Here is a 16,959-nt window from a genome sequence, read left to right on the forward strand (position 1 = left end):
GGAAATTCATCATCCACTGTTGGGGAACGTCACAGGAAATAAAAACCCATAAATAACCAAATAAATATCCCCTCTTTATTTTCTCCACGTATTTATAACAACCTTTTTAGTCCATCGGGCCCCCTCTGGGTCTCATCAACGGACACAGATGCGTTCATTTAACGAGCCTGTCTCTGTAGTACAATTACTGTTCGTGTACTCGGGGTGGGACGAGTCAACTCCCTCGAGGGCAAGACATTGAATTGTCGCAATTTTGCATCGCTATTCAATTTAACAAATCGTTTCCTTTTTTTTGGTTTTGGCCGCTGCGGCGACCGTAACGGCCTCTAACAGCGGCGTGAGTCGCCCGATGCCTGTTACGTACAACTTATATGGATCGAGCGCGATCGTCCCTGACCACGCACGTACCGCGAGCCCGAGAATCAACACGGACGGAGGAATCGACGGACGCGTCGTTGCACTCCGAATCTGCACTATCAACACCCTCGAACGAGGTTTTATTCAAACATTCACATCACACACGTGCGGTTTACAATCGAGAGCGTGTGCGGGCATTTATTTTTTGTTGTTGTTGTTGTTGTTAAGTGAAACGTCGCTTTCATACAAATCAAACATCAACGGGAACGTGAAACCAGGCAAGGGCCCAATCTAAACAAGGCTGAAGAGGCTTATCATGTTCACCGCGGGGGCACGCTGCCACTGCGCAGGCAAGCACGGCCACGCTGATCCTCAAGCTCAGCCGTTCACGCTCCGCCAGCCCATTAGCGGTGTCGCGATATTTATTATTTTTATTATTACCACAACCTCGACTACGTTTGTTTACCCAGGAAAGCCTCGCAGAGTGTCAAGACTGCAGCAATGTTGCTGCCACAAGTGCGATTCCCAATTGAGTAATTTGCAGGTTATTTTTCAGCATTGGGGATATGGTTTGAGCCAATACCAGTCGGAGTGTATGGTTTTTTTTGTAGAGAGGAAACTGGAGGATCCACAGGAAACCCATGCAAAACAGGGGGAGAACATACCAACTCCACACCAATACCAATACACCCGCCATTCGCCACTAAGTGACGGTGACGTTACCACAGCGCCTGTGCCAGGCCAGGTGCACTTTGAGGCCACGTGAAGAGTCGAAGACTCGCTGACCGGAGGTCTCGGGACAGACCCAGGTGCCATGGGTTGGGCCGGCTAAGATGACTAGTAGATGCACCAGCTGTACCCCCCTTACTGAGCTAACTCCACACAAACACTGACTCACGTTAACGCACACTCTGCAGACCAGGGTGAGATCATACAAACTCCACATGACGCTCGGGTCGGGAATTGAACCTAGGCCCCTCTTGCCGTGAGGCGCGAGTTGTCACCACTGCGCTGCTTACCCTGCTCTCTAACAGAGGCAACGGGGCCACCCGAACGAGCTTTGAGGACAGGGGAAGGAAAAAACCTCGTTACCAATTACCGAGCTCCCAGACTCTCGCCCCGGTAACAACTGAAGCGCGCCGTGATCAGTGCCAGATTAAGCTAGTGCGGGGCCTGTAGCATATGTTATAAAGAGGCCCTAATAAAAAAAAAAAAACACTTAAATATTAAAACACACATTTTTTAATTGCATAGTAAAATTATTGTATTTTTTTTCATTTCCTATACAGCCAGATAATATGACATATCGCTAACTTTAAACACCCAGTCGTTCATAAAATTTGAAGGCGGTATAGTACTATAGTAATAGAGCAAGTGCAGAATCACTGAATCGGAATTGATAGCTTGAAAGTATTTAGCGTGGGGCCCTTGAAAGTGCGGGGCCCGTAGCATTTGTAGCGACTTTTGCTACTAGGATAATCCGGCACTGGCCGTGATTACGCGCAGGGAATTTATTTAATTCTCGAGCGATATTTCGTTTCAGGGTGGAGAAAAGAAGGTTAAGAGCCACACATTTCCTGCAAGACGTCCGTTGCCATTACCGCTCGCTCTCGTGCGAATACAGTACACGGGTGGTTTTTTTTGTTGTTGCTGCTGCGGTTGCTAATTTCCCCGAGGGTAAAAATCTGGTAATTCCTGTCGACCTGAGCACACGGGGACAGACAGGAAGCAGTCCGCCACAAAGTAGTTGGGGAAGGGGGGCGGACGGGGGGTCTGGGGGGGGGGTTAATTAAAACTGAACTCGTCTCGGAGCGTGACGACAGGAGGAGTGGTTCGCGACGGGGGTCGGTGTGGAGGGACAGGCGGCAAGAGGTGCGCGATGGGGTTGGCTCAAGGAGATGGAAATATATTTGGTTTCACGGGATTCCTCAGGGAAAACCCACTCGTTTACAAACCTGAATGTGGCTAAGATGCCGGGTCAGGTGACGTGGTTATTCCGACTTCCTGGATCTCGTCCTCTCAAGATGCCTGGCATAGCTTCAAGTGAAACGTCGCGTATCTAACATTGGTACATATGGCGGTGAGATTGTTCTTGAACTCACCGCTTAGAAGCCGAGACAATCGTTTCACGCGTTGTGCACGTGTACGCGCGGCGCTTTAATTCGTTTGGCTATGTCGGGTGGTGGAAGGACTTACGACACAGATTTGGCAAGACCATACGGTGACCTGTGCCAAAATTCAATCAAGAATCGCAATACTGGCAACCCGTTTCATGGGAGAAATAAAATGCCAGTCAATCCACCGACCCATCAGCCTCGCGGATCACCGTCTCTGTTTAAACTCTGGAGCGGTTTCGACTTCTCTGGGTCTCATCCGCAGAGTGCGACCCCATCCGTCATTGAAATGCAACAGAGCAGACTGACGCTCTGGGCAAGACGCTCTGCACAAACGCCATACAGAAGCGATCACCCGGGGGTGCGGAAAGGCGAGAAGCTCGTATGGGGGAGGGTTACGGAGATGATGATGTATTTGTATTCTCTGCAGCGCTATTGGCCGTAGGGGCCAGTGCAATTAGAGAGCACCTATTAAGGCCGGCTTGGGCACACGATGGGCGTGAGGTGGCCAGCACTACGCTGATGCTTTACGCACACACCAGGCACTCGTTTAAGGCTGAACCGACTTAGGGGACGATCAGGGCATCCCTCCTTAAGCAGCCCAAGCGTGTGGTGGTGGCGGTAGCGGTGCAAGCCGAGTGAGCTGCCCTGGTTTCTGGCGTTGGTAGCCCACGGGCCTGGACGCACCGACACCACTCCGCCAACAGCCGGTTAGGGCCAAGAACCATGGCTCTGCGTGCCTTGTGCGAGTGTGTGTGCGTAAGCGTGCGTGCATGCACAGGCAGGCGTCTCACCAGGCCGTCGCAGTTGCTGATAGCGGCGCTGGCGCCGGGCATCCCGTCCACCTCGCCCGTGTACAAACACCCGTGCGGCAGTGCCTCCCGGCGCAAGGTCCCGCCGCCTCCACCGGCGCTCTCCTCCCCGTCCTCCTGCCACTCCGCAGAGGCGCCGGGCGCCAGCAGCCGGCCGTTGCGCTTCAGCCGGAGGTGCAGTTCGCGCCCGAAGATGGTGACGTTGAAGTAGACGCTGTCTTCGCTGTCCGCGTCAGCGCTCCTGCGGACGCGGGTGCCGGCGCCCGTGCCGACGCCCGCCGAGAGCCGGTGGGAGGAGAAGAGGCCGTTGGGGTCGGTGCGAACGGGCGTCACGAGGGCCATCTCCCGCGGCTCACGGCCCAGCGAGACCACTGCAGACGCGCAAAGGCCGGAGGGACAAAGGTCAAATATGCCCCGTGTAGCCTTCACAAACTGTTGGGGCAAGTGCTGTTAGCGAGCCAGCGCCTATAAAGGCCGGCACGGCACACGAGGGGGTGGGGTGGCCAGCACCACGCCGGGCCACCTTTGTCGCCCGAGTGGCGATGTTTATACATCGCACCAGGTACTCATTTGAGACTGAATTGACCTAGGGGAAAGCCCAAGACCGGTTCAGATAATCATCGCTGGTGTTAATTGTGAACGGGAATCGAACCTGGGTCGCCAGATTCGTAGTGCAGCGAGCTAACTGCTCCCCGAAAGGACACGCTCGTACAGACACACACGTGCGCGGGGGCTGCAGTCAGTACAGCTGGGCAGGGCTTCATTTCACACACTGTTGCCTTGGTCGCCGCAAATATTTGGTGGCACATCGATAGCGAGGGGTAGCCTGTATATGGTGGTGTGCCGGGTAGAGAAAAGTAACATTTCATAACTCTGGCGAAAAGCGGTGTAGCACACACCCTATGTCACAGAGAGCAGCCACTGAAAGGGAGAACACAGAACTACTTCTGATTTCCCGTCAACTGCCTCTTACCCACGATAGGGGGTGGTGGTGCCACCTTTCTCACATGCCCTATTATCGAGGTGATCGTCACATGGCAATCAATCCAAAAACTTGTTCTCTTCCCCAAAGCTGGGAATATCTAAAGTGAATAAAATACATTTAATATTTCGTATTTTGGTGATGGGGGCTGAGACCATCAACTCACGGCACTTGAGAACCCAGATTAATCAGTGGAACGGCTGAAATCCGCATTCGAACCCGGGATTTCAGCAGCGCAGGTTCATTGTCTCTAAGCCAGTGTTGACAAAGAATATAAAGTTACACGTTCGTATGGCAGGGACCAGTCTACTCCATAGGAAAACCACTGGTGACTTCCCACAAAGTGGCACGGCCAGCGGTCAGTACAACACGAAGTCTTGACACGTGGTTGTTGAGTGAGCTACCAAAGGACTAGAACAGAGACACAGTAGCCTGGGTGAAACTAAACAAGCTTACCACGCTGATACAAACGGCAATGCTTACGACTGTCTAGCGCGAGACCACAGGCACAAATGACGATAATAATTGCGCTTAAAGTGTTCTAAGGACATTGTGTTCCGACAGCGCAGCAACATCATCCAGCGCGGGCACACAAAACAAAGACCGACCCCCCCCCCCATGAGGCCATAACGAATGCCGGGATAAGTGCCTAGAGCGGCACCTCGCATTTAAATGCGGAAGGGGTGGTTGTGGGCAGCCCCACGCCCCCGCAGCATTTATCTCCCCGGGGCCGCTGTGTGCACCAGGTGCTCGTTGCAGGCCGAGTCAAGCCAAGCAAGAGGTGCAGACATCACTTGCTGTCCTTGCCCCGCACCTCCGATTCACACCGCTGGCTGCGTACGGCGCCAAAGAAGTTCGGCATAGCCAAGCGCAGTGCGCGAAGAACCTGCAGCGCCGACGCCGCTCCCCACAACCTCGCTTACACGCACGCTCAGGCAGTTCACGTCCGGCAAACCAAGCGAGTCGGATCGATGACGAACGAGAGTCGGGGGTCAGAGCCCCCCCCCCCCCCCCCGCGGTCAGCAACGGTGCTTGGGTCACCGGCTCCTCCAGCGGGCGCAGCCGGACCGAGCGAGCGAGGCCCGCTCCAATCGCCCCCCAGACGCGGCTCACGTTCTGGATCTGGTCGAGATGGGCCCCCCCCCACCCCCGACCCCTCCCCCCGCCCCTGCAAGGTGTGGACCTCCGCAGCAGCCGACACCTGTAAGGAGGCGGCCGAGCCAATCGTCTGCCGATTTGCCCGCGGTACCTCCCGACCCTGGTGGAGGAAGTGGCGGCCACTTTCTCCGCCTCATCATCTGAGCAACAGCAGCAGCAGCAGTTGCGGCTGCTGCTGCTGCTGCTGTTGCGTGCACGGCCTGACAGACGCAAGCCACAAGCCAACCCCAACTCGCAAGCGCCGGGATGAGGTCACCAAACAATGGCTCTTCCCTCGTGGCGAGCAAGCAAACAAACACATTATGTCTCATTAGGCACAATTAACCGGCAATTTTTACGTGTTCTGCCCATTTTTACACAAATAGCCGCGGACCAATGATGGATGGTCGCTTCCCCACCGCCCCTCACGGCGCTGCTGCTGCGGCTCGGGCTACGGATTGCCCCACCGCCGCCTTTACATCGGCAAAGGCGCAGGCCCCGCAACTGCTCGACCACGCCGCTGCCTGACGGAAGGGCCACCGCCGGAGGGAGCCATAGGCAGGTTTAGGTCGACCCCTATGGCAGGTATAAGTGGATCCCCGCTCTTCCTTCACGCTTTGACCGGACGTCGTTGTTTGAAGAGGCGGGCGTACCCACACTTGACCCCACCGTACACACTCTCCCCACCGCCCAGCGGAGTACTCCATCTGCTGTGCGCTGGTCAGGAGGGAGGATTTAAAACAAACAAAAAAAGAGACTTACCTCTAATGTTTCAACTGCCGCGCGGGGAGATGGAATCGAAACGTCGATCGGCGGTGCTCAGCACTGCACAAAGGGACGATGTGTGTGTCTGTGTGTTGGGAATGTTTATTGGCACAGCAGGGGGTACAGCTGGGTGCATCTACCGGTCATCTCAGTCAGCCAACCCATGGCACCTGCTGGGTGTGTTATCCCGAGACCCCCTGTCAGCAACGAGCCTTCGACACTTCACGTGGTAGCCTCAAAGTGCACCTTTGAGTCTACCACGGCACCGTCACTTCGTGGTGAATGGCGGGGGTATTGATATTGGAATGTATATTGACAGGTGCTCGCTAACTAACAGTACGTCCACCCCAATAATCGAAACGGGAGATCTTGTTTTGTGTGTGCGTCAGTGTCTGTGTATCGGTGTTTGTGCGTCTGTCAGTGTTTGCTGTTGGTTGTTATTGTGCGTGTCGGCATCGATGCATATCAGTACACAGTATGTGTATCAATATCCGTGTGTGCGCACGAGTGAGTGTGTGTCAGTGTGCTCGCAAACATAACTTTGCCCCAACAGTCTGCTGAAGGCTAAACGGAGGGGTCTTTGTATGTCAGCATGTGTCAGGTCATGTGTGGTGTACCTGTGCACGAGTGTGTGTGTGTGTTTGTGGATTCCCATGTGGGGCTGTGGTGTAGCGGCGAGCGCGCTGCGCTACGAACCCGGCCACCCGAGTTCGATTCCCGGCTCACGGCCAATACCGGTGACAATTATCTCTAACCTTGTGTGGTATATCAAACATCACCACTGGGGAGACAAAGGCGGCCGGGCGTGGTGTTGGGATTCCTAAACCCCCTCGTGTGCCGTGCCGGCCTTCGTAGGTGCTCGCTAACAGCACTTATTGAGGCTCCAGGGGGCGGGGGGTGTAATATTTGTCTTGGATTCCCTTGTATCGTGTGTGGATATTTGGAGAACTCTGCACCGGGAATGTGTGGAATGGTATCTCAACGGTGCAAGCGGCTCAGTGGTATCCGAATCCACCCCGATCACCCCCTAGGTCGACTCGGCTTTAAACGCGTGCGTTGTTAACAGGCGGTCCGCTAACATCGCTTGCGGCCCACGGCGCTAAAGCGAACACAGATCCATCATCATCAGCAGCTCCATAACCCGTAGGACGAGGTGACACTGAGACAACACACCTGATGTTGCCAAGGGAGACATCCAAGACATGCCGAACACTTTCTATCAGCTTTAGCGTCACACCCCCAGGGGAGGTGAATTACTCGGTTCACTACTAATGATGATTATATATTGTCTGGGTTTTGCACGAGTCTTAGAGCGGCGTGCAGGTTTAGGCTGAACCTGTCCCTCCGAGTGAAATCGATCAGCCTTGTAAGCGTCCTGGGATTTATTTTCCAAAGATCAGATGTCTATCGCCCCTCTAGAACATCCTTATAAGCTGTGTCAGGCACGATCGCCCACACCGGAATCGATCAGGTGCCACATCAGGTGCCACTGTGCGCTGGACAAGACCGAAGGGGCGTTTTCCCAGAGCCAGTGGTGGCAATTCCACATTCCCATGACAGGGAAAAGTATGTTAATTCATTTCTCGACGCAAGGAGCTCTCGTGACGTTCTTCATTCGGCGATTGTCAATTTAATATCTCCACACGATGATGACCATTATGATGACGGTGGGATTCGTGATCTCAGTACTCATCAGTGAGCCGTGGCAGCTTACGCGATGGTTGAAAAACACGGCTAACTTAAGTCGGGGCACTCCAAAGTATAGTCCAACATACACTGCATTCACTATTCATGTGTACAATTATGTACAGGCGCATATGGGTATCACTACGCGGGCATGTAGGTCGGTCAGCATACAGGTGGGCAGAAAATAACTACATAAGTAGGTAAAGAGTTGGCTTAATCTGTAAATGGGTAGACGACTAGACGGGCAGGTAGAGAGGTACGAAGTTCGATACGAGATTGAAAGCTAAACAGATGTGTCGGAAGGTGGACAGATAACGTAGGCAGGTAGAGGAAGACAGCTGCGTAGAGAATGCAGCAATAACGAGCGAGTGGGTACGTACACAGGTGTGCAGGCAGGTAGGTTAATGGGTGGACAGGCAAGGTATACGAGTGGATGTGAAGGTAAGTAGCTAGGTATACGTATCGGCAGGCATGCACAGGTAGCTAGCTGGGTAAATTACAGAGTGAATAGCCTCGTACCCTCCTAGAAGCACGCCGCGCGATAGCAGAGATGAAGGCGCACGCACACTGCGTGACCGGCACCCGCCACCCCACGTGCTGACAACAGCTGGAGAAGCAACAGCAGCGGCAGCGGCTGCTGCTGCTGCTGCTGAACTCGGTATAACCAGCACCACGAGTAGTTGTATAATAATCAGGCGGCTGTGATTACAGCTGCATAAGCTGTAAAAGGAATTGCTGCAGCAAACAAAGTTGTAGCAGCGGCTGCAGCGGCAAGCGATAGCTTTGATACGATCAGCAGCAGAATTAGCTCTCATCTCGGTAGTGTCATCAGCTGGAGAAGCAGCATCCACTGCAACAGCGCATTGACAAAAGCAGCAGCGATACAGGTCAAGATCATCAACATCAGCAGCAGCAGCAGCGATACAGGTCAAGATCATGAACATCATCATCAGCAGCAGCAGCACCACGAGAGTGATGAGCCCCAGCCGGAGTCTACTAACCTGGCCGGTGGGGCGAGTCGCGGGCAGCCCTCCCGGCCGCAGCGTCGCCGTGCGCCCACTGCACGCAGACCGGCGGCATCAGCAGCAGCAGGAGCAGCAGCAGATCCCGTAAATCCATGTGTGTCGCGGGCTCTTTTAAACTTAGAAACTAGACGCAGCCCGGCCAGCTAACTGCGAATGCCGCCCAGTTCACCCAGTCCAACCCGGAGTGCCCAACAATTTGAAGTCGTCGTTCGTCCCCCCCCCACCTCCCCCTACGCCGGAGAAGAGCGATTCTAACAAACTCCGTGCACGCACTCCTCCCCTGCTGCAACCAGCACCCCGCTACAATGGTGCCGCACGGCACACACGTGGGTGAAGTATGCCGCACACGAGCAGTATACCGTGGTACACACACACACGCGCGCGCGCACGCGCGGGCACTGTATCCAAAGTCCACGTGCTTATCCGAAAATGCACTCCCGTGGGCAGGGGGGGGGGGTAAAATAAGGGAGTTAAAAAAAAAAACCTCCCGCCGCTTTAAACGAAGTTTTTAGCTTTAAATAAAGTGGAGCTGTGGCGAGCTCTGGCGAGGCCGGCTGCTGCGGCGGCGGGGGCGGGGAGGCAGGGGGGCTGTGAGCTGAGGAGCGACCGCTCGTGTGGGCGGGCGAGAGGGGACTGTGGGGGGGACTGTGGGGGGGCCCCCACCCGGGCCCACCCCGGCCCGCCCCCCCCCCACCCACCACACTGGGGGGCCCCCACCACCAACGCGGCCCCTCCCTCCCGCGCGCATCGCAATTTCCCAGAGCGCATAGGCGAAGCGCGCCGTTAACGAGCGCTCGATTGGTCGGGGCGCCCCGAGCGAGGAGCGCGCCGACCAATGGCGTTCGCCGTGACGGAACGGCGCGCCCGTCAGCGTTGGGGAATCTGATGCGAAGTGACGTCTCGCGCACGCTGGCTCTCTCCCCCGCCCGCCCCACGCGTTTCGGGATAGGTCACGCCCATCGCGCGCGTTCCTCCAATCGGCAAGCGAGTGCAGCGGACTTGGCTCGTCTCCCATTGGGCAGGCGCTGGCGGCGGGCGTGTTGATTGACGGCGAGGCCGGGCTATATAAGGAGCTCGCGGAGTGCCACGGAGGCAGTTAAAAGTTTTGGACCCGGTGGATGTCAGTGGTGCCAGGGCTTCCCCTTAATCACACAAAGCAAAACCTCCGCGCCCTCTCGCCGGCTAATAAACATCTGCCGGCTCTAATCGCTCGCAGATGTTCTCGTAAATTTCAGGCGGCGAGACGGAAAATCGGAGACGAATGGCTTTTTTTTTTAATACCGAAGCACGCCATGGCCGGCAAACGCACGGGGCCTGAGGCGTTTGCCAAAGAAAAGCAGCACCCCCCCCACCCCCCCCCCCCCGAGAGTGAAAACAAGCGGACAGTTTGTACTTTGCATTATCTCTTAGCCCTGTAATATCTATCTCGAGCTCGGGAGTTATCTCAAACGTCACGGTGATCTCCTCACACAAGTATGTGTTTTTTTTTAGGTTAGCACTTCACAGTCTCCCGCACAAGACAAAAAAAGGATGTATACAGTGTGCTGTAGTTTTTACCCCCCCCCCCCCCAAAAAAAACTGGTACAATGTACCCTCATTAAAACGTCAAGATTCATAGCGATCCTTTCCTGGTTAAAGTTCGATGGTTTAACGTACGTCAGTGAATAATAAAGCTAAATGTGGACAACTGAATTTCGGGTGTTAATTAAGATTACCTCACCGTCAGCCGCGCGAATTTTCGGTTCCTCGTACAAAGTTACAATTCGTCCGCTCCTGGGACAAAAGCCTCCCCAAAAACGCCGCGTCAGCCGTTGAGGAAAATTGTTTGACCATACTTCACCACGCTGGTCACTGCGGCTACATTCGATTCAGGCATCACTGGCCGCAGATGTTAACCCCTGCCGGCCATCAAATCTCTGGTGGTGGGGCTTGGACCCAAGGAGCTGACACTGCCAGGGAGATTTTGACTTTCGTGACTGCAGGAATCCATATTCTTGGTTCTTTCGGTAAAGTCACGTAGATAAATAGAAAAAATAAAAGTAAATAAAATAAAGATTTTTTTTTTTAAAACTACGCCGTACCTGATGACGATCGCTCGTGCTGTGATAGAAACGTCGTGGTTTTTAATTTTTTAATTTTAAATTTTATTCACTTTTATTTTTTTTCTATCTACGTGACTTTACCGAAAGAACCAAGAATATGCCAATTGCAAAAATGCGCTCCCTGCCCGAGCCCCCCACGCACTCCCGAGCTAACCGTCGGGGGAGCGTGTACTCGCCGGAGCCCTCAACTGTATTTGTGTCAGCTCCCCCCCAAAAAAAAAACACCCAAGATGGGTTTCTTTTTACTTCTTTTCTCTTGCCGGAGAGGCGCGCGGCGCTGAGGTTTGTATTTTTGGACCCCGTGTTGGCTATGACGATTTGAAATTTTCCCATGAAAGCCTCGTTGCCCCCAGATACACGAAGTGATTTTGGCCGAAAGACTTGGTCTCAGGACAATTTTGGTGATTTTTTTTAGTCTTTAATTTTGGTTGTTTGTCAAAATCCCAAACTTGCAACTTTCTCAGCATTAAATTTATTATTTTATTGTTTCCCTTCTACGTGACATTACCGAAAGAACCAATAATATTTCTCAGCATTGTTTTAATATGATTCAGCCTCATTTAACTGTAAGTAACGACTTCGCACATATACCTATAGAGCGTATGAATACGTGTTCAGAGTGAGAATAATGAGAGTGTTGTGAACATTCATTTATTTGGGCCACTCGATCGCACCGAGAGCCATCGAACGCACGGGCAAGACGTGGCGTGTTTGCGGGACGACGAGGACACGGAGCCCGCCTGGCCGAGACCTTGACATTCTTCGTGGCATCGCAGGCATCCTCAGAAATCCTGCCCTCCTCAACTTGGCAGGATGGGCCTCATTTTTCCTTCGTTTTGGCGCTGGAGGTCCCCACCCCAAAGGAGCGTAAGCAACATCCGCCACCCCCTTTCCCACTCCGCAAAGCCTGAGTCCACATTCAGGACCCCCCCCCCCCTTACCTCCCTCTCCACTTCATAACGCTATACGGCACCGTCGAAAGGCAGAGGCGAAGCTATAAACTTCCGAGGGGAAATGGGCGGTCCCGAAATTCAGGGAGCGAGCGAGAGAGCGATTTTTTTTTAACCCTAGAAAATATACAATATACATTTATTTTATCACTTCAACGTGAAATAGGGGGGTGGGTGGAGGATAGAGGGGGGGGGGGGGTCCAGGCCATCGTAACCTGGCAAGCAAAGGAGAGTGAGCGCGGGCCATTCTCACCAAAACGTCCTGAGTTTTAAGAGGTAATCGGAGGGAATGTAATGGGCGAGGGCATCGTGGTGCATGCCATGGCTGCGTCCGCCCCGCACCCACACGCACCTGCTCCCCTCCACGCGCTCTCATTTAGGACTGCACCTAAGAGTAGACTAAAAAGACGACAAAGATCCTCCCCCCCCCCCCCCCCCCCCGTGTAGCCTGTAACAGATTATAGGGACAAGTGCTGTTAGCGAGCAACTATGAAGGCCAAGAGAGGTGGGTGGTCAACAACCACGGCCGACCGCCTTTGTCTCCCCAGTGGCGATGTTTACACACTGCATCAGGTACTCATTTGAGGCTGAGTCGACCTAGGGGGAGGCCTAGGACCGGTTCAGATAATCATCACCGCTGTTGGCCGAGAGCGGGAATCGAACCTGGGTCGCCAGGTTCGCAATGCGCCAACCGCTACACTACCCCTCCTCACACACACACGAGTGGCATCCCGCACACATCCTTGCGTTCGTCTCCCTCTCGGGTTAGAATATCAGCGGTTATTATTTTCCCTCCAGGGCTCGGCATGCGCATGAATTCGACGCTCGCCAGCAGCGTCGCTATCGAGTATGCAGGCGGTGTAACTGCACAGGGGGTGTGGGGGGGGGAGCTACGGACCGGAGGGGGCCCAGGCACTGGGCTGCACTGAGCCTTGTACATTACGAAAAAGCCATCAATAGTTGATGCACAACTGCACCGTGTTCCTCTTATCGTATGTAGCCATTTGAGCAAATGTGACTGATGGGCAGCAGTGATACAGACCGCAGTGGCTTTCCTTATCACTTGCAGATTTCAGCCGGGCCCACGCCAACCGCGCTCGAACACTGGCGCTCGCCGCGCTCTGGCTAGCACTCTTCAAGGCACACTTTGAGCCACACATGATGCCCTTGACGAACTTCCCACAAGCACGTGGCAGCAACTCGCCGTGGAGAGCGGCGGGGCCAAAATCTCACCTCGTCCGGGGCACCGTAGCGGCTTTGTCCGGCCGCCTCCGGCCCGGCGAGCGCGTTACCGACAGGGCCCTACCGCGTGCGAGACGGCCGCGTGTGGCCCCTCCACGGTGGCCTCGCGCCGCGACGAGGCGAGCCGGCGGGCCACGCCAGGCTCGGCTCCACCAAAATGTTTTTCATTGCCCGATGTCGCTAAGTGTTAAAACTACGTCAGCAGCAACCGTATAACGAGAGTCGTGATTATAATAATAACCCGACTCTCAAAATCATATTTTATCCCCGAAGAATTTGTTTTCTTTATTTTTTTTTCAACATGTGCCGATGGTTTTAGCGATATAACAGTATTTTTTTTGTTCGTAAAATATATAACGGTAAAGCAAAACGGCTGCGATAAATCTGAGCAGAGTGTGCGAACACGTGTATTTTCTGGCAATGCTACGAGATGCGGAGCCCCCGGGGCCAGCTCTGGCTGGGCCCGTGTCACCGAATCCTCTGCAGAGGGACACTTCTCTGACATCCAGACCTCGCCGCGTTCGTCTCCCTCTGTCACACGTTCCGACGAGCAGACGTGGACTTCAACAGTGTCTCCAGCGAGTCTTGTACGCGCGTTGGGCTTCCTTCGCAACGTAACGTGGCCGACCGCGCTAATTGGAGGCGCGGGGTAAGGACGACCCATGCATCTTCATTCGAGACTACGACTGTGAAGACAGTTTTCAGGAGTGCCTTGAACATTCACTTCCCTTCCTCCTTTCGAGCGGCATTTTGAAAAGCAAGTGACAGAAAACATGTGTCACTGCGTCTCGAGTCTGCCTGCAATCAGTGCGGTGGCGTCCGGAGCCGCGAGGGACACGCAGTATCCGTGCCTTCCTGTGTAGGCGGATAACGGGCGGTCGGTCAGTCGGTCGGTCGGTTCGGCGACGATGCACAGGGTTCGCACGGCAGCGCATTGGCGATCGGGGCAGACTCTTTAATGGTCCGCCCGTGTGGAGGAATCTGAGCCGCCGCACCTGCCGTGCGTTGCCCCCGCCGTTGCCCTCTACGCGGGCTGAGGCCGGCTCATTGCCGGGTCCTCGGTGGGGGCATGCGGATTTCACGCCAGTGATCGCTGACGCCGTTTGTTTTTAACGTGAAAAAAGTTGCTGCTGCTGCCGCTGCTTGTGCTGGGGGCGATCACGAGCATGGTGCACGAGCATTAAAAGTCACCTCGGGCAGCAAACGTTGCTCCCAGGATGATTTGACATCTGTTCTCAAAATGTATCTTCCAAAGCCTCTCCGATTCGTTCTCGCTTGCCTCCTCTTCATTATTGTTGTTGTTTAACCCTGCTCCACCTTCCATAGTTTCCCTAATATATACGTACGTACTGCACATAAACAAAGTAGGAGTGGCCGCTGACGAGTCTGGATCTCACCAAGGCGACTGCGTAAGGCTAGGTGGATATTGAGACCGGGTGGATTTCCAAAGGTTCATCTCTATCGGCTATGGTCAATCCACTGCTAGATGAAGGCATCCTCGAGCTCTCACCATCAATCACGATCCTGTTATGTAATAATCCACCTAGCACATGCACGCGAGCCGATTTCATCGCCCCATCTCCTCTAGTCGACGTGCTCCCGGATATTTTCTTCCTTTCCATGGTTCCATCGTTATTATTATTATTCTCGACCATCGCCCATCGTCAAATTCCGACGACGCGTCCTGCCCAAGCCCACTGACTTTCGTTGACAGCTTGAATGAAGCCAGTAACCTGCGTATGTTCTCCAATCCCTGCGTTTTTCTTTCCGTCTCTTACTTTAATTCCCAGCGCGCACCTCCACCAGGGCCGTGTTATCCAATAGGCCACAGTGGGCAGTGTGCCTAGGGCCTACAAACACTAAAGGGCCTACGAAAACAAAATGTGACCATTTTTTTGTATGATGAAAACAAATTTAACCAAGATATATTGGTTTCAAGCTTTCGTGACTGCAGGAATCCAGGGACTCATTTTCGGCTGAGTCCACCTAGGGGAGGCCCAGGACCGGTTAAGATAATTATAATCGTCACTGAGTTATTGGCCGCGAGCGAGAATCGAACCTGGGTCGCCAGGTTTGTAGCGCAGTGCGCTAACCGCTACACCACCGCTCCCCACTGCTGTTCGCAGGCACGCACGCACACAGGTGCTCACAGATATCTGACACAGGTGCAGGTGTCCACATACTTACACCCGTCCGGGCAGTCACACGAGAATGCCAGTTATGCGCTGGGCTTAATTTCAGCTGGTCTCTGTCTTGGTCGATAAACTGGAAAATGTTATCACGCCTGGCACACCACATCCAGTATGACTCTCGCTAACGCCTGGCACACCACATCCAGTATGACTCTCGCTATGTGACCGTGGCTACCGCGTCGCGGTTAGCCTACTGTGAGACGTGGAAACATCTTCAGTGAGAGAGTGAACACCGACTTTATGTGTGTTAGTTTGTTGTCCTCCCCGCCGCCCCGCACCTCCGATTAACACGGTTTGGTTACATACGGTGCGAAAGAAGTTCAACATACATACGTGCATGCAACACCTGAAATCGTGTCTTTCACACGGGGTCGCGGGAACCCGGCCCAGATCCTGAACAGCAGGGCCCAGCCCCCCACTCCCGCCGCAATCCCCACGGCACCGCCAGCGCAGGATTTTAATTGTCTCAGCAGAGGCCAAAATCAACAAAAGGTCCCAGACACGGGGCTGGCGCGGCGGCGGGAAGCGGTGTCACATGGGGAATGCCAAAAAAATCCCTCCTCTCCTAGGTACACCGGGCGGAGGTATGCGTGAAGATGTCAAATTTAATTTTCTTCCTCCCCCCACCCCCTTCTTTTTTATGGTAAACAACGCCGAGAATGACCAGAGGACAGGTTTCGTTTGACGGTGGAGAACGGCGTTTGCCAACGAGTGCCACACTTGCGCCGGGTGTTGTCGTTGTTGTTGTTGTCGTTGCTGCTGAAGTTTTAAAAGTTTGGAAATTGTGATGCGGGCACGCGCAAAAAGAGCGGAACAAAAGTGTGTGTGTTAGTGTGTGTGTGTTAGTGTGTGTGTGTTAGTGTGTGTGTGTTAGTGTGTGTGTGTTAGTGTGTGTGTGTTAGTGTGTGTGTGTTAGTGTGTGTGTGTTAGTGTGTGTGTGTTAGTGTGTGTGTGTTAGTGTGTGTTAGTGTGTGTGTGTTAGTGTGTGTGTGTTAGTGTGTGTGTGTTAGTGTGTGTGTGTTAGTGTGTGTGTGTTAGTGTGTGTGTGTTAGTGTGTGTGTGTGTTAGTGTGTGTGTGTTAGTGTGTGTGTGTTAGTGTGTGTGTGTTAGTGTGTGTGTTAGTGTGTGTGTGTTAGTGTGTGTGTGTTAGTGTGTGTGTGTTAGTGTGTGTGTGTTAGTGTGTGTGTGTTAGTGTGTGTGTGTTAGTGTGTGTGTGTTAGTGTGTGTGTGTTAGTGTGTGTGTGTTAGTGTGTGTGTGTTAGTGTGTGTGTGTTAGTGTGTGTGTGTTAGTGTGTGTGTGTTAGTGTGTGTGTGTTAGTGTGTGTGTGTTAGTGTGTGTGTGTTAGTGTGTGTGTGTTAGTGTGTGAGTGTGTGTGTGTTAAGTGTGTGTGTGTGTTAGTGTGTGTGTGTTAGTGTGTGTGTGTTAGTGTGTGTGTGTTAGTGTGTGTGTTAGTGTGTGTGTATACTAGTGTGGTGTGTTAGTGTGTGTGTGTTAGTGTGTGTGTGTGAGTGTGTGTGTGTTAGTGTGTGTGTGTTAGTGTGTGTGTGTGTTAGTGTGTGTGTGTTAGTGTGTGTGTGTTTAGTGTGTGTGTGTT

General features: G+C 53.6%; 1 protein-coding gene across 2 annotated transcripts in view; it reads right to left on the reverse strand.

Moving 5' to 3' along the window:
• LOC116951081 (A disintegrin and metalloproteinase with thrombospondin motifs 3-like) overlaps positions 1 to 9,510 on the reverse strand; it is an 87,335-nt gene extending 77,825 nt beyond the window's left edge. For both annotated transcript variants that reach the window (XM_032969466.2, XM_032969464.2), the window contains exons 1-2: positions 8,855 to 9,510; positions 3,266 to 3,654 (exon numbers count right to left, since the gene is read on the reverse strand). In XM_032969466.2, the coding sequence (XP_032825357.2) occupies positions 3,266 to 3,654; positions 8,855 to 8,972 (507 nt within the window). In that variant the 5' untranslated portion in view covers positions 8,973 to 9,510. The remainder of the gene's footprint in view (positions 1 to 3,265; positions 3,655 to 8,854) is intronic.
• Between the last annotated feature and the right edge of the window lie 7,449 nt (positions 9,511 to 16,959).

The sequence above is a fragment of the Petromyzon marinus genome, chromosome 41 (genome assembly GCF_048934315.1).
Source record: "Petromyzon marinus isolate PM22_M1 ecotype Great Lakes invasive population chromosome 41, UKy_Petmar_22M1.pri1.0, whole genome shotgun sequence".
NCBI classification, from domain to species: Eukaryota; Metazoa; Chordata; class Hyperoartia; order Petromyzontiformes; family Petromyzontidae; genus Petromyzon; species Petromyzon marinus.